The following is a 23,132-nucleotide window of genomic DNA, read 5'->3' on the forward strand; positions in this document are numbered from 1 at the left end:
ACGCACCACGCGACAATCGACCATTAAAACCATCGAAATTATAATGTTAATGGTGCCATCTCCTCTGTTGGGCGTATGAAGCAACACGCTAAAGTCGATGCCCACCAGTATTGTTGACGACGACGACGACAGAGACGTTCTGAAGACAACAGGTCTCCGCCAAGACCTCCCCCGGGCCGGAAGACCAAACTGAAAGGCCTACTTCCGGGGCTCGCTCAATTTACGGGCGCGCACTCTCTCTTTCTCTCTCCGTCGTTTTCGTTGTTCTGTCGCCGACCACCGTCATGCGGCATGGACGATCAATTTAATTCCGGCTTGATTTATGATTGTCGATCCGTTTTTGGGGGGGGGGGGGACGCGCTCGCGTTGTAGTGTACGCCTCCACTGTCGCTAGCACATGTGGCGCAGGCCATGATTACCTCAACCTTTTGCCAGCCAGCTAGCCAGCTAGCCAGTGTGCTGACCACCAACAGGCCATGTTTCCATCTACGGCACAGTGGCACTACCTTGTGCGGTCGCGGCACTAAAGTGGCACGAAACAAAGGCGAACTAAGGTTGTAAGGAGAAGAAGGTGGACGTTATGGTACGAGATGAAGATGATGCGGGCATACGGGACCACCACCGTTCGTTACTTTACTGGTCTACTTCGCTCTCTCTCTAAGTCTGTTGTTTAAATACCTTCTTCTTTTGAATGCTAAGTCTCGCTGACGTTAACACCATCATTAATGGTAATAAAAACTCCGAAAATCTCCGATCCCGATGCCTTAGATAGACAAGCGAGTAAAGGATATTCCTTATTTGTGTCTGAATTGAGTGAAAGGCCACCATTAGGGCTCGTGTATTGTTAGTTAAATTTCTCCTTTTCAATCATCCTCTTCGCCAATCGATTCATCAACCACTCGCGCACGCACACAGAACACTAACGTTGTTTCAATCAACAACGCTGCTGCTGCACTCTAACTCGATACACAAGCGGGGAAAGCGCGAAACAATTCTTTCACCGCCTATGCACTCACAATTCAGGACCGGGAATGAATAGACGACGGTCGTACTGCTCGACGTCACTTTGTTGTCTCGCGAGGGACAGTTTGATCAAGCCATGGACCACCCTTACCAACCAGTCAGTGTGGCTGATGATGATGGGCTGCAATTGGAGGTAATTTCGTGTTGCGTGTGTTGTTTGCTAACAGGTCCGTTGATGACGTGCTCGATGGTGCTTCATTGAAGGGCAGCGCCGCGTCAAGTACGCTTCGCTTCTTGGTGAAGATTTCCCGGCATGGAGCGGCTGTGCCACGGCTCACTAACCGAAGAAATTTCGGGAAGAAATTCTCAAGCGAACATCTCGGCAAGTTAATTGATATTCTATGTCTTGGTCCAGGTCTCATAAGCGAACCTTATTCTGATTTTCCTCCACGAACTTAAATACCGGCCAAGCAGTTACGTCGAAACGAACAGCACGTAACGGTGTAACAGCTGTTGAGCATCGATCCTGCCACCGCTGCCACCGCGATCATCCAAAACGGTACCCCCCAACTACCACGCAGCACGCAGCAGTGTTGTCCATGTGTCAGCGCCGACAGGACGAGGACGAGAACAGTAAACCCGAGGAAAGGGTGGGGGAGCGAAAGCCATAGAAATGGTAAGTTTTGTACTAAAAATACTTTTCTCAACACTCGCGCGTCCACCGGCCCTCTCTTTGGACACACGACACTTTGACGATGCAAGAATGCGACCCCGTGTGTCCGTGGTTGAAGTAGAGGGGAAGCGAAAGAGGAAAAAGTGCTCGAGTTGGTCATACGTGTACAAGAAGGCGCACAATGACCGGTATGCCGCACCGAAGGTCAGAGGCACGGATTGTTACGCACGATTCGACCACTAAACAACTAACCATCCATCGCATCATCCCCACCCGGGCGAACATTAGTGACAGTCATTAGCACCCCCGAGATGCACTAAAGGATGCCACAACACACCAGGATGAGTGAACCATGGCCGGTAGGCTGGTGAGCTGTCATCGAACAATCCCATTCCCATGGAAAGTCTCCACCAGAGAAAAGGGGGGGGGGGGGGTGTTGAGAGATTAAAATAATTTATTGGACAAATGCCAATCCGAACGATGCCGTTGTCGTCCTTTGGATTCCTGTCTCGTCGCCCCACAGATTGAACAACCGTGACGTCAGGTCACGAGCAATCTGTCGACCAAAAAAAAACGTAAAAAAAAACGGTGCACACCAGGCGCCTCCATCACGTTATCACGTCGCAGCCGTCTCAAGGCTACGGTGAGCCGGCTGTTTAGATACCTTTGCCTAATCTAATGCTACGCTACAAATTCGTATTAATGTCGACGCTAACCTCGCTCATACCGGCGTTCCAGTGACCTTAAGGTTCGGGCGATTCGCTCGCACGTTTCGTAACAGATAACGAGCTCTCGGAACACAACAGGCACACACGCGACGTAAACACTGATAACTCTTGGCACTTCCTTGTGTGCCCTCGAGATCTTTGCGCTTCCGCACACCTTCACTTTGCACACAAGATCACCACCGTGCTGGCAGAGCTGATTGCAAAACAAAGAACCAAACCATTTAGTGATCACCGCCGAATGAAACGCTAGACACCAACACACTGCACTGCACACTGTGGTCGAGAGATCGAATTCCAACGATCACCACCTACAACGACGTTGATCTTGCCCGGCAAGCACGTCAAAAATGGAACATTCAAACCGGACGGCACGCTAACAACTGGCAAAGTGGCGGCCACGGCTACTGCTGCTCTCCAAACGCGACACGATCCACAGTCCCGCGCACAAACACAGCCAGACAGTAGTAGAACGAGAGCGAGCGTAAGTGGCCACCGTAAAGAGGGGGGGGGGGGGGGGGGGGGGGTGGGCCAGCATAAGTGAAATTATTTTTAGAAGTCGACATCAACCGACCAACCGGCTTCCTTCCTTGGTGCTGGTGGTGCCGCTGACCGCTTGGCTACGGACAACCAAGGCGGACACTTGGCACACGCTACACGGAGCTGGGTACTGGGCCGAGCCGGACCGAAAATCAACAACAATCCTGCGCTTCACTTACTAGTAGCAGGGAGTGCGCGCGCCAAGGAACGAGAGTGCCTGCGATCTCCAGCTGGTGTAGGAATTCGCCTCGCAATGAAACTGTCTTCTGATCCGCGAGCTGCGATCACCGTAAACAGCTGCGCGCGCGCACACACAGACAATTCACCGGAACACTCGAAGTGTGGCCGGAGGGAGGGTTGACACATTCCACTCTCAAGGGCAGACCAGCTGCCCGCGACGGTGTACCCGGGTCACTGGTTCATTTTTTTGTTTGTTTTTATTATTACAAAAGTAATGCATTCCGATCGCAGCAGGTGCAACGATACGATCGAATCGAATGCAGATCACTCAGAGCACTGGTGCACTGTTCCTTTTGTTCCACATTCAATCAGCTCATTGTTGTGCTCGAGCTGTTATCATGTTACTGTTTTGCATTAGATTAGCTGAACGGAATAAGCCACTGATCTCACTCACGTTCAAAAACAGTTAGAAGGACAAATTAGTGTCACACAATCACACATTAGCTATGAAGAGGATGCCATAAAATGGAAAACAAATTCGAAACCAACCCAATTTACAAGTAGAGCCAGGAAAAGAAGGTTCTCTGAAAGGTCTACTGAACGTAACTCGCGACAAAAAAACGGACGCCTATTCTGTTGCGCTATCGCGATCCGATCCGATTGGCGAAGATCCGGTCCGTAAGCGTGCCAACCAACGACTGAGAGGATGCCTTCAATAGAGAGTACGCTCGTACTGCTCGTCATTCCCGCCTTGCTGGCTAATGCGCAGCGATTGCCGCAACATCCACAACACCGAACGAGCCGGCGAGCGAGCGAATGAGTGAGCGAACGAGCAAGCGCGCCTGTATGCCTCAAAGGTCTACCAGGGAGAGAGGTCAGGACCAGGACTAGAGTAACAGGCTGATGGATAGTAACCGCACAGCGCAACGAACGAGGGAAAGAACCACAGAACCCGTTACGCTTCGGGTGAACCGATCTAATTCCGTTCCCGTTCCTATCTGGAGCGGACCGACGGTGCAAGCCACACTCCAGGCTGTCCAATTAATTCCATCAACTGACCACCACCGAGAGCGAGTGTGAGAGAGAAAGAGAGAGAGAGAAAGAAAAAGATTTGTTGTAGGATACACGGTCCACAACGGCGTAGTATCTCCGTATTGGATACGCTTGTTTACATCTTGTAGTTCCCTCTGCCCGAGCTGCAATTAAAGATGGGGAGAGATGCAGCGGCCATCTAAACGATGGCGAACACGTTCGGACGTCCAGGATTTCGAGCAGTAACACACGCAAACAAACGCCTCAATTAAGATAATCACAACGACTGCACTAATTGACCCTTTGCTGACCGACAGCAAACAGTGTTCGTCCTTGGAACCGTCCTTTCCATCCATCCATCCATCTAATCAACCATTCAGACACCCCGACGATATCCCGTCTCGATGGGGTGCAACAATGTAAACACTCCTAGTGCAAATTGTGTACAATTTTGTCAAACATAAAACCGGTCATTTCATGGAGAGACACCCTCCTTCATGCAACAATAATCACCACCATCATCCATTAAGAATAACAAATGGAGGGCTCTTGCGTTCCTTCAAAATTCAAATCAAAATTTTCGTACAAAATTACGAATCAACTGATGCGAAGGGAAAGGCATCATCAACAGTCCGGATACCGCACAAATGATGCGAGGAAACATATATAAAAAAAAAGAAAACAACCCAGGAAGCCAAATGGCGCCAGACGGATGAAGCACTATCGTTATGATGATTTCTCATTCCATTGCCTTGAAGGCTTCATCGTCCATCCCTAGTTTGTCGGTCTGTGTCCTGCCTTAGCAGTCCTTTTCGAATCGAAACACACGAGACGAGTGACGATGCGCCTCCATAACGGATACAGCCAACCAGCCATCAAGCGGCCCCAACGGCTGCTACAGACCGTATGCTGCACAGGAAGCAGCAGCCAACGGTAATAGCCGACGAATGATCGCCTGCCTGCCTGCCTGCCTGCCTGCCTGCCTGCCTGCCTGCCTGCCTGATCATCTATCTGCCCGGATGATGGGCCACCGGAAATGTGTAGTTTCATTTTGGGAAAGTGGAATGGTAAGCATCCGGCCTGGCATCATCATCATCTTAGGGCGCAATCGATCTATCGCTACATCCGCCCGCCTGCGGTCCGGTTAGCGATTGCCCCCGTAGGCCAGTACGGCGCAAACGGTGAACGTAATGAATCCTAAATTCGCTGATCGATTGCACGTTCGACGACTGACTTTTTGCCGCCCCCCAACGGGCATCTCAATTCCGGTGCGAATGGCGCGTCGACCTTGGCCTCAAAGCCGGGGTCGCATTCGCACAAAATTATCACCTTCCCTCGACCTCTTTCCCCTTGGGCGGTTCCGGAAACAGATATAAGAAGATGGTAATGGAAAAGCCGGAGAGTCCATTTCACACCTTTTAAGCATTCGGTGCCGTAATCCACTCCCGGTGGTGAGAACACCGGAAACCGGGATTACGCTACATCCTGGCGGGGGAAAGGAAAATTGAAATAAGCAAGTAAATTGATCAAGGGACAGGACATTACCTTTCTCACTCCCTTTGGTTTTCAATTTTTATCGAAAAATACTAACAACAAGTGAAATTCGCATGCTCCTTGTACAAAAGATATAGATGCTATTTCGAGACGGAGGGAACTACCACATTCCAGTTTTACGATACAATAACCGCTTTTCCTCGTAACCGAGCGGACCATTTTGTTCCCTTTGCATGCACTGCAAGTAGTTTGCGTTGTCTTCGGGTGTTGTCTAAGGGGCACCACAAACCAAACAGTAATAATCGCTTACCGACACACCACCAAATATCGCTTCGTAAGACCTGTCGGTGGCCACCCTAAAGCAAAGAAAGGAGTCTCTTCCTACCAGCTACCAACAACGGACCTTGTACTGCGCATCAAAGCGAATAGTTGATGCGTTGATGGTTTTTGGGTGGGTTGTTGTATGTTGATGCGGATCGTCGGTGGGGATTGAGTAAATATTGATTCGGTTGCCATCCACCAGCGCTGCAAAAGAACCCCTCACATGAACTTACCTGTATTGGAAGAGAAAGAAAGAAAAGCGAAAAAAAGATATTCAGACTAAGGTACACTCGCTTGGAAAGATATTTACGGAGGCATTTTGTCGTTTATCAATTGTAAGCCTTTCAAGGCAGCGCATTCGTGCGGAGGTGAAAGAAAGGATATATCCTTCCTCCCAAAGGCAAGCTGCTGATAACATGTATCTCAATACAAACCGACCGGAATCAATGGATTCCGGAGCACTAAAACGTTCGTCGTTCGTTTTGTGAAGACGCAGGGGGCTCCCTAAAGACGCTACACAGTATGTTGCGCGTAAGGCGCGTAATCCGGTAAGATAAGCAGACAACAACAAAAGAGACCCTACGGGGGCATGTGACCGTGGAACTCCTAAATCCTTCTCTACTCACCAGCGGCAAAGTTAGCATGTTGTTTGCTGTATTGCTCGTCGTGGTTCCGTTGTAGTTGCTCGCGCGATTCGTGATTTACCAGCACACTTTACACTTCCTTCCTTCGTTCGTTTGTTACACTGTCTCAATTTTATGCAAACAAAACAGGCACAACTCTCATTAACCAAATGGTCGACGGATAAGAGAACACCGTCTAGGCGTTGGTTTTTGGGATTTTTGCTTCTGCTTCTGTCCGGGGCTGTTGTCAAAAAATTATAACACAATCAGCACACCAGCGAAATAAACCAGAACATTCGTCACGGATTTTTTGAGGATTCGTCGAGTCCTTCTGTTGCTGCAACCGAGGGGCCCTAAATTATGCACACCGTTTTCCGGTGGATTATTTACTCAAGACGCACAACAGCACCGGTGCCACCACACCGGCCGCAGCGGAAAGCGAGAAAATTAATTTTCACTCATTCATCATCTCCTTACAGCCACCGGCCAGCAGCGCCAGTGCGCCACCAGTGCGCCATCAGTTTGCTGTTTATTTTCGCTTTCGCTGGTAGTGGACGCTGGTAACACGGAATTGGTAATTCGAAACCTTATTTCATCCGACCAAGTTCGAGGATTAACCGGAGTAAAAGAGAGAGAGAGAGAGAGAGCCGGATGATTAATAGGACCCGCAGCAAAGTTGGTGGGGATGGGATAAAAGGCCAGCATTTTCAATTTGATTGCCGCCATGGTGCGGAGGCGTGAAAAACGTCGGACACGGGGCGGGAGCGGGGCGGCATCCGGCGTGGCGTTCCGCGATCCGCTGTCACGGCCAATTATGCTCTCCTGATTCGCCCGCGGGCCAAGGGGCCCGGGGCCCCACAGTGAACACATAATGAACGATGGACACGTGGGGGGATTTTTTAAACGACCATCCCCTCCACTCCTCTTTTTTCCCACCACGCAAGGGAAATTGATTCGATTAGACAAAATTTTAATTGATGTCACGCGTTACGGGATCGAGAGCGCGATGGTGTCGCGACGGTTGGCAAACCCACTTCAACACTCAACTTGATGGTGGAATCAATTAAAAATGGCATTTTTTTCAAGGACGAGGACGAGAGGAAACGGTCAGTTGCTTTCTCCGGCAGTCGGTCGAAGTGGTCACCCAAGCACCGGTACTCAGCAAGTAGTGACTGAGGGACTGGCTGGCTGGCATGCCCCCAGGAGACCCCTCGTTTGAATGATGATCAACCCCTGGACTCGATTAGTGAACTAACAAAAAAGAAATCCGTCAAATGAAATCAAAAGAAAAAGGCCCAATGGTAGTCCTTTTTTGCCCAGAATTAACAATCAAATAGGGAAATCATTAAACTTTACTATTAAATGCGAATGTGTTTCTAAATATTGAAAACAAGATGTAAGAAAAATCTATAGAGATATTTTTGGGCTATTTTCCTTGTGACCAAGCGTTGATACTGGATTAAAATATGGATGCTTTTAATGTATTTCAAACGCCCAAAAACTTTGTCCTCCATTGAAAGAAGCATCAGAACCGAAAGAAAGATAAAAAAAATAACAACAATCGTAGGCCGTAAGCTGCTGAAACCGGTTAAACCTATCAAGGGACATCGCTACTGACAACATCTTATCACCGAAATGGACTATGTTTCACATGAAATATGACCAACGTGGGACGTTAACAACGATTATGTGGTAGTGTGGAACGACAACGCCTTGTACTAAAGCATAATCTGATCCTTTTTAGTAGTCGCTAGATTCGCTTGACATTTTATTGCATGGCCAAGCATGAACATATTTGAGGGAGCATAAAATACTATGATGGATGCAAACTGTTATCTTATTAGCAATCTTATAATATCAGAAATGCAAAATATTTTTCTTTTCGTTTCTCTTAAAACTGTCTAACTCCCATTGCTCTCAAAAACACGAAAACTTTTTCGGAGGCGTAGCGATAACTGGAATCAGTTTTCACTCAAAATCGTTTAAGGCTCTCACTCAAGCGACTGTCCCCAAAATGGGCATTGGATCGACACAGCCCACCGGGTCTGTCTGAACCCGAAACAAATGGAGCACTTTATTATCCTTTCATCACCTCCAAATCGCTCGATGGTGCCATAGATCTCGATGGTTCACCCACAGAACACAACCAACTGTCACCCAAACGACGCTCCAGTGTGGGAATCGCATCATCAATCATCAGTCTGTTTTCAGTTCTCGTTTAAATTCAATTCTGGATTTCACAATCCAATGCGTGACGGTCCATCTTCCCGGCAAAAAAAAAAGATCTGACAATCACTTAGCAGAACCAGGCCAACCACGGTGCAGAAGCTCAAGGACACAGAATCAACATTAAACGTTATTCTGGAGGGAATAGCTTTCAAGTTTCCTTCCCCCCCGGGGGGGATCAAACTGGTGCCTTTGGTGGCATTTGTTTTTTTTTTTGCTTTCAACAAATCGAACAGCAGACAGTACGGTCCATTTGCGCTAAATTGTGTTAATGGTTGGGTGAAGGTGCCGCACACCATTGCAAAACATCATTCTTCCGTCGTTTGATTGAAAGCAGGAATTAGCACCACCGTTAGGACGTCTCATTGCTTGTCAAACTCCCCTCATTTAGGCACCGACACCGGCTGCCGACGGGTGCTTATTGAATTTGCAAAAGATCCACTGTGCCCCAGTTAAATTCAAGAACAGGAATACTGTGGACACCACTCCCCCTGGATGATGATGATGATGATGCTGATGATGACAAACAAAAGCAGCTCCAATGAGTTATGAATCCGTTTGGATGCCGTTCAAACTCTAATGGTTGGGCATTAGGGGCATGGGAAGAGGGAGGGGGAAGGGAGTGCAAAAGGAAAAATCGATTTTCTCGCTTTGATCCGATTAAAGCGAAACCAGGCTGCCCGCCACGGCAGCGCGCTGGCATTGGAACTGACAGCTGTTTGCGCGTCCATTATGCGCCAGACTTACTTCTGCACCGCCGGACTCATCCGTTTGTCCGATTCGGAAACGCATTTACACAGCACCACCAGCAGGTTCTCGGTGCTGCAAACACACATGTCCGCTCTTCAACATATACAGTCTTGTGCCTTACTTCTAACCATGCTTCCGTGTTCCCTTCACTACACATCACTGCCACATATTGCCTTCCTTCAAACACAGTACAGAGAGCCACTGCAAGTGCTCACGGTCACATCTTCTGCTTTGCATGCACCAGCAGCGCTGCTCACTGCAGGAAAGTGCAACAAGGACGAAGAGCACACACAGGACAGGACTATCCACTTATGCAGTGGAGCGCTTGTGCAGAAATGAATGCAACACAACTTCTTCAGCACCCGAGAAGTGGCAAGTTTGCAACAGCAACCTCCATTTACCTTCTTCTCGTGTTTTGTTTTTTTTTTACAATATTAACAAAACAGCACAACAACTCTGCAACGTCTGGAACTGCTCAGTGCAAACTCGATCTTCTGTTATGTAAAGCTCCAAAGGTAATTAAGGCACATAGGCGTTAATTAAATACATCTCGCAGGCGAAGAATAATAATGAATTTTTCATAATTAACAGCAACATTCGCAGAAAACTGTTTGAAAAGCCACCATGTAATCATGCTCGCGAGCCCGAGAGCGAGTTGCTGCTGCAGTCGGTAGTCCTTTTAATTAATTTAGCTACCGGCATCCATACTCTGGTGGGCTGGTGTGCCGTGGGTGTTTGCCTGATGGTTCAAACACCGCTTCACCGCTCTCTGCAACTGTTCGAAAACATTTAATTATTCGCTGCTTCATTATAAAGTTTTTTTCCCGCTACATTTGGCCGCAAAAAACCCCATCAGTCAGTCAGTTTTAAGTTAGTTAGCAGCGAATGTATCTAATTTGCTACATTTTATCAACTTTCAGCCCTAGAGCTGCCGTCGTCATCGATAATAGTAGTGCCAAGAGGCAAGAGAAGCGTCCAGATGGACGCAATGGGCCCTTGCTTCTTGCGTGGCGATAAAAGTTTGATTTACATTTCCACCGAGCCCACCACCCGACGTTCCCGCGCTGGCGACCTACTTTTGGAGTTCCTCCCTTTTGAATAGAATATGACATTGAATGGTTGAAGAGGCGCCACCATTTCGCCATAACAAGAGACACTTTGCTGAAGAGAATTGTATCAGGGATTTGAAATTCCAAGATAAATCATCTCCACGATGGCCAGCATAACAAACGGAATATCACATTCGGTTCAAGGTCTTCCTCTTGATGCTGAGCTGAGCAAATGTGAAAAACATCCTCAAAAAAAAGATATCCACGATAGAGAAAAGCTGTGTAGAGGTTTTATCGGGGAAAAACAATTCGAATCGGAATGGTGTCGAAGCTCCGAAGCTACTCCTCTCCTGCTCGGCTAGTACTGCTCAATACTGTTTCCGTTTCGTCGAAATCGAACCACTGTCGGTGACGCAAATCGATTTACCACGCCAGATACACGTTAGATTGGCAATCAAAACCGAATAATATTGACGAAGGTTACCATCGTTCACCTTGTCAAAGGATGACAGCTTCTGGTCGTATTGTGTCAGGTCGGCGCATTAGAATCAGGATAGGTCCACAGCCAATATACTATCGCACGACGGGTGGACGGTTTTCAGGAAGGTTCACTTGCACGTAGTTCTTCCTGGTTCCGCCATGAGCTCTTGCTCGATCAAGAGTGACACAAGTACAGTGCTATTGTTATTTTATTGCCAGCATTAGCCGCACATAATGGTAGCCAAACAGTAGCCCAAAACGGTTTGAAGTCTACGCATCAAAAAGCTCAAAGCCATCCAAAGCAAAAATGGGATTTAAACACATTTTTCAAATCAAAAAAACCCAAACATAAAATCAAGTACCATGCGCCTCCACTGTGCTCTCGAAGCAAAGCAAAGACAGCAAATATATAAAACATCATTCCATCCAATCGCTCTTTTGTGGTAAAGTCTGTGGCGTTATTTTTACTCCTTCTTCATACAGACTCTGCTTGGAAAAAGGAAACGAAACGAAAAAAAAAACACAACACAGACGCATTGGAATCGTTTGCTGTCATTTGCTGTGATTATTATGTGGCCGCTGCAGGCACGGTGGTGCTGGTTCTCACGGTCCGACAGAGGGACGCGCGGCATGGTGGTTATGGGGCAGCTGTCAGGGTCAGGGCAGCAGCTGCTCACATGGCAAACCTTCCCCGAACCGTTTGAGACCTCTGCTCAAGATCATTCCGAGCAGCTCTCCATGCCTGTCATGATACAGTAAAATCAATATTGCACAAGGGATATACCGCCAAGCCGCCAGTCGAGCAACTTTGCAAGCTTGCTTGTATTTCCTCTGAAGTTCCTATTCGCACGCACGCTTTATCGGGAAAATCAAAGGAATCGAGCACCGGACCGGACCATTGAAGATGGATGTCACGTTTTCCGTATCATTTAGAGCGAGGAGGGAATCGGTTTTGAAGCACCTAATGAGCGAGATCAATAGATCGATAGCAACCGTTCCCATCTGCTGCAAGCACGACGTTGCTGCTGCTGCTGCTACTTCCAGCTGGTGCACTTTCCTTTTCATGCCATTCCTTCGAACAAAACTTCAAGACACAGATAAGGCGGCTCTATTTTAAGCTGGCTAAAAGTCACACTGAAAAAAAGCTAAAGATGGTCTCGGTGCTGTTTGTTTTGACTGCAACGAGATACGAGGCGAGTACGAGAGTAACGTGCTCTCTGGCTGCGATGCTGATGACAGGCAGAAAAGCAAGCGAAAGCGGGAAAGGAAAATTGGCGCAAGGAAAACAAAGCCGTGTAAACAATACCCAGGAAGAGGATTTGCTTTTTGCAGACTCCACGGTACTCGGAACGGTCTGTTGTTTAGCTTGGTATCCGGTGGGGGATTCGCAGGAAAGCAATTACCGTCCGGCGTGTGTTTATCTGGCAGCATAAAATAGCGGGACTCAAAAGTAAATGTCTTTAGCATGAATTATTGTCATTTTGAAATTAGCTATTAAACTCGCTCTCAATATAAAAGCGTTGTACAAACTGACGCCCAACAAAAAAGCGAAATAAGTTTAATACAATCTAAAATCAAATAACAGTTAACGAAATGAAATTAACTAAATGAATTAATACTTTGTGGCACGCTAATGGCCACGGCGAAAACTTGGTGCAAATCAGCAGAAGAACGTTACGCACGATGCAATCTGCTCCAATTACCCTAATACAGCGAGATTTAGCGAAACCCATTAAGGCACTCGCACCCTCGGGGCGGGTGGTCGGGGCCATTCCGTCACACGCCAAAAGTTCGTCTTTCGACCCTTTGTTTTACCGCGAAAATGGACACCCAGCAGCCCCCCCCCCCCCCCCCCCATTCTAGGACAGCTTTTGCGGCCACAAGCAAAAAACTTAACCAACACCTCGATATCCACGTGAATTCACCCTTCACGCTGTGCTCCCATTAACAGAGAGAAGCCTTAACGCAACGTTCACGCGACGCTTGAATTCCCCGTCTTCAACAGGGTACAATTGGGGGACCAAAACAAACGCCACCCCGACATCCCGAAAACAAAATCATTCCCCCTTCTTCTTGACGTTTGCTGGCATTCGCAGAACGCCCTTTCGCCATCGTGTAGCTCAACTGCGGGTGTTACAAAGGAAGGGTCGGCGGCTAAGGGCCGCCGTGTTCATAAATCGAATGATTAATTAGCCGACAGCGCCCCGGCAGCAGACGGATCGAGGGGAGCGCCACCACATTAATGACGTCGACAGTTAGCAGCAACACCGCAGAACCACCAAACTAGGGTGTGTTTCCTTCCCAGTTATCCTGCCCCCTTTTTTTTCTATCATAAACCATTCTTGGATAAGAAAAGAAAAAAATGTACCAAAATCCACGTCACGGCAAAGCCCCAAAAATAGAGGCTTAAGCCACGAAAGAGAGAGAGAGAGAGAGAGAGAGCGAGGGTTCTAGTTCATGCGTCAACCCAAAAACCAGAACTCGATACTGTATTTCGGCCAGTATTTTGAATATTTATCCGCAGCCGGGCACCACCGTTACACATTACGAATCAAATCACGCGCCATTGACGCCCGCATAGTTTTATTGGGGGTCAAGAAGTCTGGCAAGTTTTATACACGTGCGCGCCTAGCGTCAAGCGAGGCCGATGCCGAACGTCAAACGGAAACACGACGGCCGCATTCTAATTTGGAGCGGTACCACATAACACAATACAGGTCAGTCTGGCGTGGCTGAACGCGAAGGACCTTCTCAACCTTTAATGATGTTAATGGTTGCTCCACAGGAAAAGTATTATAAAGTTTCAATTTATGGTATTTTAACACGATTAACGCCGCGATTGTAAAGAGTTGGAAGCAAGTTTCTGGTGTCTCTATATCCCTCAATCACTGTCTTCATCTGTCACTGTCTGTCACTCTTGGTCTTAGCTTTCCTTCGTCCCCGATCGATTAGATAACAAAAGGGTACCGCATGGGAAAAAGATACACAACACCGGATACGGTGACCACTTAGTAGCGGCGGAAGAATCTGCCTCACGGCACGAGATAGTTATCACAAACACACGTGCACAGACCAAATCATAACATTGCACACCACCGGAAAAGTGTGATACCAGCGGAACGGAGGAGGAGCGCCACCGGAAATGTGGCGCGCAGTAAAATACCGACAACAATTAACGGAACGGTCACGACTACGTACACCGCGAACACGTTCCAATGCTCGAATATGCTTTGCTCGCTAGCTGTGCTGTGGTTAATGCTGCTACCGGACTGGTGATGCCGTGCCGTACCACCACTACATCCCACAGAACCCGATCGGGCGAACAGTCACTGCTGAACTGAATCGTTGTCGTTGTCGTCGCCGTTACCGTGACGCGCTTCGTGGAACGCGGAAAACCCGAATCGGATCGGAGTGAATTGCGAAAGGAGAGCGGGCAAACGTGCCAGCATCGCGCATCATCATAACTACCACCAACCAGCCCACCACCAAGGCAACATTCAACGTCGTCCACCTCTGAATGAGCTTTGAATCGTTTTGAGGAAAAGCGGGAAAAGCTCCATCTGCAAAAAAACACACCTTCGATGACGCAACACAGCAACAGTGGGTCCTCCTGCGGCGCTCTTTTGCAATTCGGCGCCAATCGGCCATTCGATCCTTCAAACGCCACACCTGGACAATGGATGCTCACTCACACGAACCCGAATTGAACAAAGAGTTTATGGTGACCAGCAAGCTCACCAACACACTCTCGACCGTTCCACCGGTGATGCTCCTGTTGATGACCTTCAAAGCGGTGTTGCCATTCCGTTTCGCAAACTCCGCAGCTCCAGTACAGCACCGCCACCGCCCGGAATGCAACCGGAATCCCCTGCCGTTGCCCTCGATGGCAACAACCTACGAATGGCGAGCGGGAAAACTCTTTGACGTCACGTCGAAAAGCAGAGAGAGAGAGCGAAAGGACTTTCTCCCTCGGCACGAACAGGCTCACGATTCGAACGATATGAATGTGTGCGTGTCGGGAAAATAGGGGAAAACGGAGCACGTTTTCGTGGTACTTTTGATCCGCAACGCAACAAATGCAAGCATGGCTAGAAAGCTTCAGCAACCGCGGTGCGCGCGGTATATTATGTGCAAAAGACGGAGCGCGAGAATCGAGCTGAAGCTAACAGCGAGAAGCTTTTTCGAGTGGTTCGGCGCTCGATGGAGGCGTCCGGAAGCTTTTAGTAGAAGTAGTAGTAGCAGTAGTAGTAGCTGTCTGGAGAGCAAATAAGAACGGTTTCATCGGTTAATTGCTGGGAATGGATACTGCAGCGCAACAGGAAGAGGAGCAACAGGTCGCAATTGAAAGCTTTGTATGCTGACACATCTTGTACCCCATCTTTTACGTAAATTCATTGCTTCAACTGACTTTCTTCTGAGCATTTAGTGCACTTGACATGAAGAACATTTAATTTATCTGGACGTACAAATAGCGTTAGGAGGGGAATGTTATAGTTGAGGAGCATAAAGCCAATGTTTTCCATTGAAATATTACAAAGAAGAAAATTACAAAATTGATTTCCTGCACGAATTTCATTTGGTATTCTAGAAAGAAATAGTAAATCTATTCTCTAGAAAGTCTGTTCGGCATTCTGTCAGCAATCAAGTAGCCAAAATATAAATTACATCATTGAGTGAGTTTTAAGACATCAATCGAAAATATTTGGATATTTGCTGATAGCAATTGATAGACATTTCCAAAAAATAACAGATTTTATGTTCACAAAAAAAGCGTTACGGTACTCTTAAATCATTTGAATACGATAAACATTGTTCATTTTGTTCAATTTATAGATCTTTCCATTTTGAAGCAAAACTAGATCCAGTATTTGATCTGAGTATCAAAAGCCTCGCTTCTTCTTTGCGATATCATCCTTTTCAGTTTCAATACTATAAAATGAAACCTACAGTAACGGCTCAACTTCTTCTGACAAAGATATTTCCAGAAAAAACGGCCCCTTTTCCATCGTTACGCAATCGCACAAAACGACCAGAACCATTCCCCAACAGATACTTTCTCATCAATCGATCGAAAAGCAAACGCAATTAAGCAGATCATATGAAGCGGAGACGACAGTACAACGAGCAACATACCTGCGTCTTTCCCACAGGCGTCGCGGCACTCCCATCCGCACCCCGGTTCCCGAGCGGTTCCTCTTTGATGACCGGCGCTCTCTCATGACGCTCACGCACAGCAGGGACATCAGCGTCCCCCGGGAGCCGGTGTATCCATTGGTTAGTACGCTGCCGTCCCTGGCCACCCGGCAGAAGGGCATGTTCACCATCCCTTCCCTCCGCGCCCTTACGTCGAACCGTGTAGAACCGGAATCTACTTCTCCGGGTGCTGTCAGCACGCCGGACATGTTGCTGCTGCTGCTGCTGCTGCTGCTGCTGATCACCACCCAGTCCCGTCGCTTCCTCTCGTTGCTTCTTTGAAGTACGCGACGGAAGGAAAAACGAACGAACGCGTTCCAACCGACGGTGGGTAGCGGTTGTTAGTGGGTGTTGGTGGTCCGTTCGTCGCTCGCCAGTCCCCACCGTCACTGCTGAAGGACTCTGCCCAGCTGTGGTTTGAACTCCTCGTGATTGCTGCCCTTTCACTGCCGATCGATCCGGACCCGGTGCCGGTGATTCGATTAAACTGTAATTCCGTTCAACTTTTGCACTGTTGTCCCCCGTTCCGGCACTGGCACCGGCACTATCACTACTGCCACGGACTGTCAGGGAAATATTTTCCCCCGGGTGGATCCCAGCCCCCGCTGCAGTTTCCTCGGGCTGGTTAGCGTGGGGTGACTTTGCCAAACCGAACAGCGTGACCAAGCGACTGGGCAGATGATTACCCATCGTTGCCACAGTAATGTTGGTCCCTTTGGGATGCAGTCACTATATGGCTGATGGGATGGGTCGGCGGTGGAAGTAGTTTTAATTTAATCACCGCTCACCGCCAGAAACGAACGAACCCGTTTTTCATGCCAAACTTTCCACTGAAACCCCCCGGAACCTGAATCTATATGCTAACGAGCCTGGTACCGGAAGGTAACTGCAGTTGCCTGACATCGACATCGACGGTAATCGGTGGAAAATTCGCTTAACGGGAGGAAAAATCTGCCCCTCCTCGGGAAGGCATTATCAAATAATCGATACACGATTCCGCCGGAACCGTCGTCAAACAACGTCAACCCTCGCACGGTGAAGGGAGGATCCAATTTCATATATGATGATGCCCACCCATCCCGGGGGGGGGGGGGGGGGGTGTGATGATACGTGCGATGAGATTAGATTTGGTGGCCGTTTGCTACCATCGTTGCTGCTGCTGCTCAGGGCTGCTTTCCGCTATCACACACGTGAATGCAAATATTTGTCCAAAGGCTCTTATCATAAGCCAGCCCACCCATCCACCCACCCACACCGCCCTTCGTACGCTCTCATATCGGTCTATATCGAAAGCCAACACACGAAAAAAAAAAAAAACAACAAACCCGCTATCGCATTGAGCGACGTCCAATTTATCCAACCGATCCGATCGATAGGCGCAAGGCATAACGGGCCACACACCCAGCCGGTGGGGCCACTGTCTCCTGTGACGCGAGGCCATAGATGGATGGAGATGGTTGTCGATCCGCCGCATATCGGATTCTCCTGGGTGGGGTTTTTTTTTTTTTTTTTTTGTTGCAACCAACGATTTCCAATCGAATGACGACAATTGGGCGTCGAGGTAGCAGCCGCAGCAGCAACGATGAGACCGATAAAGATTCGAGACGCCTCTCCTCGGTGCGACAGAAGCAACAGATAAGATAAGCAAACGATGGGGGCGCGCGAGGCGATGACATCGATTCGACATCGCGTGTGTCGCGCGTCCCTCTCATCATCTATCGTGGAAGCCGAGGAAATGGACCGAGGGACGGGGTGTGCGAAAACTTTTGCCAATTTGTTGCCCGTGTGCGCCATGTCGCCCTTGTGGTAACCGGCATGTTTGGGTTTATGTCGTCCATTAAGACCGTCGACGACGACAACGGCGACGACGACGACGACGATCGTTTGCAGAATGGTGACGAGCCATCAAGTTATGTTTCATCGATTCATTGCGTAAAAACGAAAAGAACACACGGCGGTAACGCTCGCATTATGCTTGATGTTTTTATTGCTTTAATTAAATCTCGAACATCGTTAATCGCTAATGGAATAAACCCCCCTGGGGGCGGCGGGGGCATTTCAAGACGATGTAGCGAAGGGAGGGTCAACGACATGATCTGCAATGGCTCACGTCGGTGATGCTGGAGGAACCCGGTCATCAAATCCAGTTTTATGAAATTCATCACCATAATAAGAGTGTTCCAGAGCTACATAAACAGTTGTAGCAGTTATTACAACCGCGGCGTGTTGGAAGCTAAAGGTCAAACGCCATGCTGTTTGGTACATTTCACTTCATCGTCTCACCCTAGATAGTATCAAGTATTGATGATGTTGATGGAAAGTCCAGCAGATAAGGAATCAATGTTCATACCGTCATTTCATTTCAATCAAGACCCATTGAGCCCTTTCTCTTTATCTCGATGGATTGAAAAAGATTATATTGAATCTGTTTTCCTCTTCAAAATAAATCTATTACACGTCATCAAACACATTAACGATTGTCCCTTTAAATTGTAACTTCCCGATCAACGAATCTCGATAGCGTGAAGATAACAAAGATAAAAAACGGATCCTTTATCCACCGCGAAACTTATCACACCTTAGCAACGCGCCAAGGGTTGATGCATGATTGGATTCGCTTATCCCACCTTGGAGCAGTCGATAATGAGCGCGAAAACGATGGTACGATGGACGGGATGATGCTGTTGCAATAAAAGTTCGAAAATGAATTTGATTATGTTCGGAGATTTTTTTTTTCTTCTCTCTCCCGATTTGCTACCACCTCCCACGCCAGTTCAACTGTGTTCCCAGTGTGTACGGGTGTAGGAGGGCGTGTCGTGTGAACGATAATCATCGAGCGAACGCAAATCATCATCCCATTTTAATGAGATGGGATTTCACTCGACTCGACTCGACTTTGCAAACTAGCAACAGCACCGGGCGGCCCATCGGACAAGCCGTTCTACCTTGGCTGAATCCCTGAGTATCGAGTAAATTTTTAACGAGCAATTTTTCATTATTTAACGCAGGAAAAAACGAAAGTTCCAACGAGAAATCGAGAGAAAAAGTTGGTTGAGTAGTGTGGGGTAGGCATCTGTTACATTTGCTGATGGTGCAAGCGGAGCACCAACCTTTTGCCGTTCGAGTAATTCTAAACTCAACTGATGAATGAGTACAATGCGTTGGTACTGTTGGACGGTTGAAGCTTTACTTCTGCCGATGGTATGACCTTAACATGTACTGTCTGAATCTGCTGAAGGGAGCCTTTTAATCAACCGGTAGTTCACGAGCCGGTGTGTGGGTGTATGTGAAGCACATGAAGCAACAGAGCATTGTGCGGGCCATCACCACACATCCTGAATACATCACGGTGGTACATGATGGTTCAATATTGACCAACGCGCTTGTCCACCATTTGAGACGAGCAAAAGGCAATCGTTTTTCAATCCGCTTTCTAAAAATAATTCCCCACGACAGACAGGGCCACACAAAGGCAGGATCATCGTTTCGACATTATCTTCGCTTCGGTGTACCCTTTTACCCCTGGAGCCTTTCCCGCACAAGCAAATGCGCTGCAAATCGCCTTCACAAAGAAATGAAATAAGCGATTTTCTTGAAACTTATAATCCAACTTTGACGACACAAAAAACAACCCCGAAGAACCGAAAAGACATTAGTATGTTGTTGCATGGTTTATGAGATGAAGGGAAGCAGTATGCTGCTTATCTGATTATCTCCCGTTTCTCGGCATCCTGCTGATCGCTGCACTGCGCTGAAGTGCACTGCCAGCTTCGCATTTATCTAGCCGTTGAATCGAAGCGAAACAACGTTAGATGCTTGTCGCCAGCCAGTCGCGCTAGCACGAAGTGGTTCAGAAGTGCCCACTTGGTTTGGTGATATCATCGAGCACCAGAGCTACCCGAGCAGCGGGATGACTGGAACATTTTGTAGCTTTAAGGTGCCTTCGGTAGCACCGTTCTGGTCGTTGGTTTCATGGTTTCTTGTTGTTCAATCGCTGTAGTAAGCTTTTGGAATGAAGAAAAACTCACCCTGCAAACCACTTTAATGCTTTCCTTTATCGCATCATACCGTTTCGGTTCGTTCTAATGGCCTATTTCCTCTTATCGTACCCTAAATCGAGCACAAGCAGGTTCAGCTAGAGCGAAGAGAATGCATAGTACGGAACGGAAAAGAAAGGTAATAAACACGAGAACCCGGCGCGAAGTGAAATCCAGTGCCACGGAGATGATAACACATCAGCAGCCCGACACAATCGACATCGTCTAGCCGACAACCCCGTCTACAGCCGACCTTTGCTCACAAAAAACCCACACCTGATAATGTTTTCTACAAACTGTGCACGCCATCCTGCCCGGACCGTGCAATGGTGTATGTCGGAAAGGTGGCTTCTGTTTGTCGCAAATTCGCAACACTCTACCCTGCACGACATCAATTAACACTTCCACACCAGCGGGCGCCACAAGGCGTGACTTTCGTTTTGTCCAGCGATCAAACAGATCGACGAACGTGCAACGGTGCCGAGTACACAACAAGCACCGATCGGTGACGTACGGAGCGTGATGGCAACGGATGATAATCAGGCCGGTCGGTATCGGTTCTACATTTCGATACGAATCGGCAACATGCCCAACGGGCATCGATGCGCGAGATAAACGCAAAAAAGGTGACACCAAACCGGTGGGGTCAGCAAATGCGGTCGTGCTGGTAGTGGTGTTTGTGGATACATTAATACCGACGATCAAGATCGCCATCACCGTCATCGCCGTGTGCATGGTGGTGGCTATGGAAACGGAGCGATTGCATCGCCAACACACAGGCGATGCTGATGGCGAGCACACAGAGCCGCAACCAAGGTCACCGCACGGCCCGTGATGTGGGGCGAAGCAAAGGTTCGGGCTACTGCAGTAGCAGTAACAACATCCCGCCATCAATCGTGCGTTCCGTTGATCGTGGTGCCAGGAGTAGTCAAAAACAAAAATGAATGAAACCCAGGGAAAGGTAAATGATCATTATTTTTTGCAGCAAACACATAACTATTGTGGCAAAAACAAGGATTAACTCACATGAGGCCGTGGAGTGTCATGGTCACCATCTTATTTTTTTCCTTCTTCACTTTCCAAGACAGAGAGCAGGATTTACCTACGAACATGCAGAGTGTCCTCGGCATTTTTTTCTGAATCACAGTCCAGAACAGAACCCCAAATCATGTCGCACTCAAAAACCCCAATGGCATTGTCATAGCAACATGTTTTCAACAATTAATCGCAATACGCACGGCGAAGGTTGCCCTGAGCTACGGCTATAGGCAACCCCTCGGCGACATACAATCAAGGAGCGGTAGCAAGCAGTGGGAGACTTACCCTTTCGAGCTTCTGGAAGTACTGCCGCAGAAAGGGGATCGGGTTTTCGGGCCGGGCCACGCACAGCTGCACGATGCAGTCCTTCATCAGCTGCAGAATGCGATGCGTTTGGATGTACGATTCGCACTCCTGCAGATGTTGCTCTTCCTCCATGGCGGACGACATGATGCTGTACTGCTCTCTCACTGCGTAGGAGTGTGTGACGTACGCTTTCGCTCAATAGGAGCCGCAACAATCACGCTAATCACGAAACCGATACTCGCGTCAAGGTTCAATCACGCGAACGGCGGAGTACACGAACCTCTCTTCTACACTCGTTCTTCGACGATTGCTCCCGACTCTCGGTGATAATTGACGGTCGAACGGTGGTGGTAAAACGCGAGATTTTCGATATCACGGATCCGAAACGGGTACGTGCGTGTGAGGTGCCAAGATTCTGGGGTTCCGCGACAGCTCACTTGACTGCTTGAATGGCCGTATGGTAGTAGGAGTAGTAGTTGAATTTGCTTTCTTCGCCAGAGACTTTGTAACTTTCACGGCCACCGATACGGTTACTGCGATGCGTCGGTGCGGACTGGAGAGAGAGTTGCTGCGATGGCAGACGGATTATGTGCACCGAATGTTGGACTCAGAAAACACTAGATAAAATTGCCACTAAGCACCAGCCTAACACTTCACACTAACACGACAAAATGCAAGGGCAGGTTTCGGTTTTGGAGTGCCCCTGTTTGCACAGATAGATGGTGCACACCCTGCTATTAAGGCAAGCGGAAGGAAACACGCCCCACGGATAAGATTATTGCAGGGTGCAGTGGGACTACTGCAAGGGTTTTGCTGCAGTCTGGCGACGGAAACATGGGTGGGAAAAATGTTATTACGACGATGATGATGGCGATGACGACTAACAACTGGAGACGACGATGGTGGGAGGCTGTGGGAGTTTTGCCTCTGGAAGGCGTTTCGCTGCGCACAACCTGACCCCCCAACACTTTCGCCTACACCGAACGGGGTACGGGGGTTCTACCAGCACACCAGACTACGAGGCGCAGACAAAGGATAATGGATTCCACTTGCTACCGAGTACACGGGTATCACACGGGGATTGGGGACGGTTTCGGAACCGTGGGTTCAACACAAGAGGCCAAGTTTACGAGTTTCTTCTGCAGCTCCGCGAGTTTCTGGACCTTTTTGTTTTGTGCCCTGTTTTTTTTCGTTTGACAATTTATGCTGCAGCCAGAGCGAGACGGACGCATTGCGATGACAGCGACATTGACGTGTGGTGAGTTGCATAAAACTGCTGTGGTGAATATGATTTTTTCGAGAGATTTTCAAACTCATTTTGCAGGTTGCAGTTATTTTTGTGTTTTATTTAGCACGAAATATTACGAATCATTTCTTTGAGAATGGAACCACATTGCGCCCATTTAGAGTAAAGTGCTTGCTAAGCAGCATTCAACTGTATGCCGGATATCTTCTTGCGACACGTTGCAGTAGAGATTTTTTAAAACAGACACTAAATGAAG

At 48.3% G+C, this 23,132-nt stretch overlaps 1 protein-coding gene across 7 annotated transcripts in view; it reads right to left on the bottom strand.

Annotated features, from left to right (window-relative positions):
* Positions 1-22,806, bottom strand: part of LOC126579218 (cAMP-dependent protein kinase type I regulatory subunit) — a 34,704-nt gene extending 11,898 nt beyond the window's left edge. The window contains exons 1-2 of one of the 7 annotated variants that reach the window (XM_050242615.1): positions 22,761-22,791; positions 21,610-22,364 (exon numbers count right to left, since the gene is read on the bottom strand). In XM_050242615.1, coding sequence (XP_050098572.1) covers positions 21,610-21,774 — 165 coding nt within the window. In that variant the 5' untranslated portion in view covers positions 21,775-22,364; positions 22,761-22,791. Of the gene's footprint in view, positions 1-2,352; positions 2,731-3,630; positions 3,769-6,554; positions 6,793-14,254; positions 14,365-21,609 lie in introns of those variants that run through there. The other 6 variants (XM_050242616.1, XM_050242617.1, XM_050242618.1 and 3 more) reach the window with 6 other exon arrangements.
* Positions 22,807-23,132: the final 326 nt, after the last annotated feature.

The sequence above is a fragment of the Anopheles aquasalis genome, chromosome 3 (genome assembly GCF_943734665.1).
Source record: "Anopheles aquasalis chromosome 3, idAnoAquaMG_Q_19, whole genome shotgun sequence".
In the NCBI taxonomy this organism is placed as follows: Eukaryota; Metazoa; Arthropoda; class Insecta; order Diptera; family Culicidae; genus Anopheles; species Anopheles aquasalis.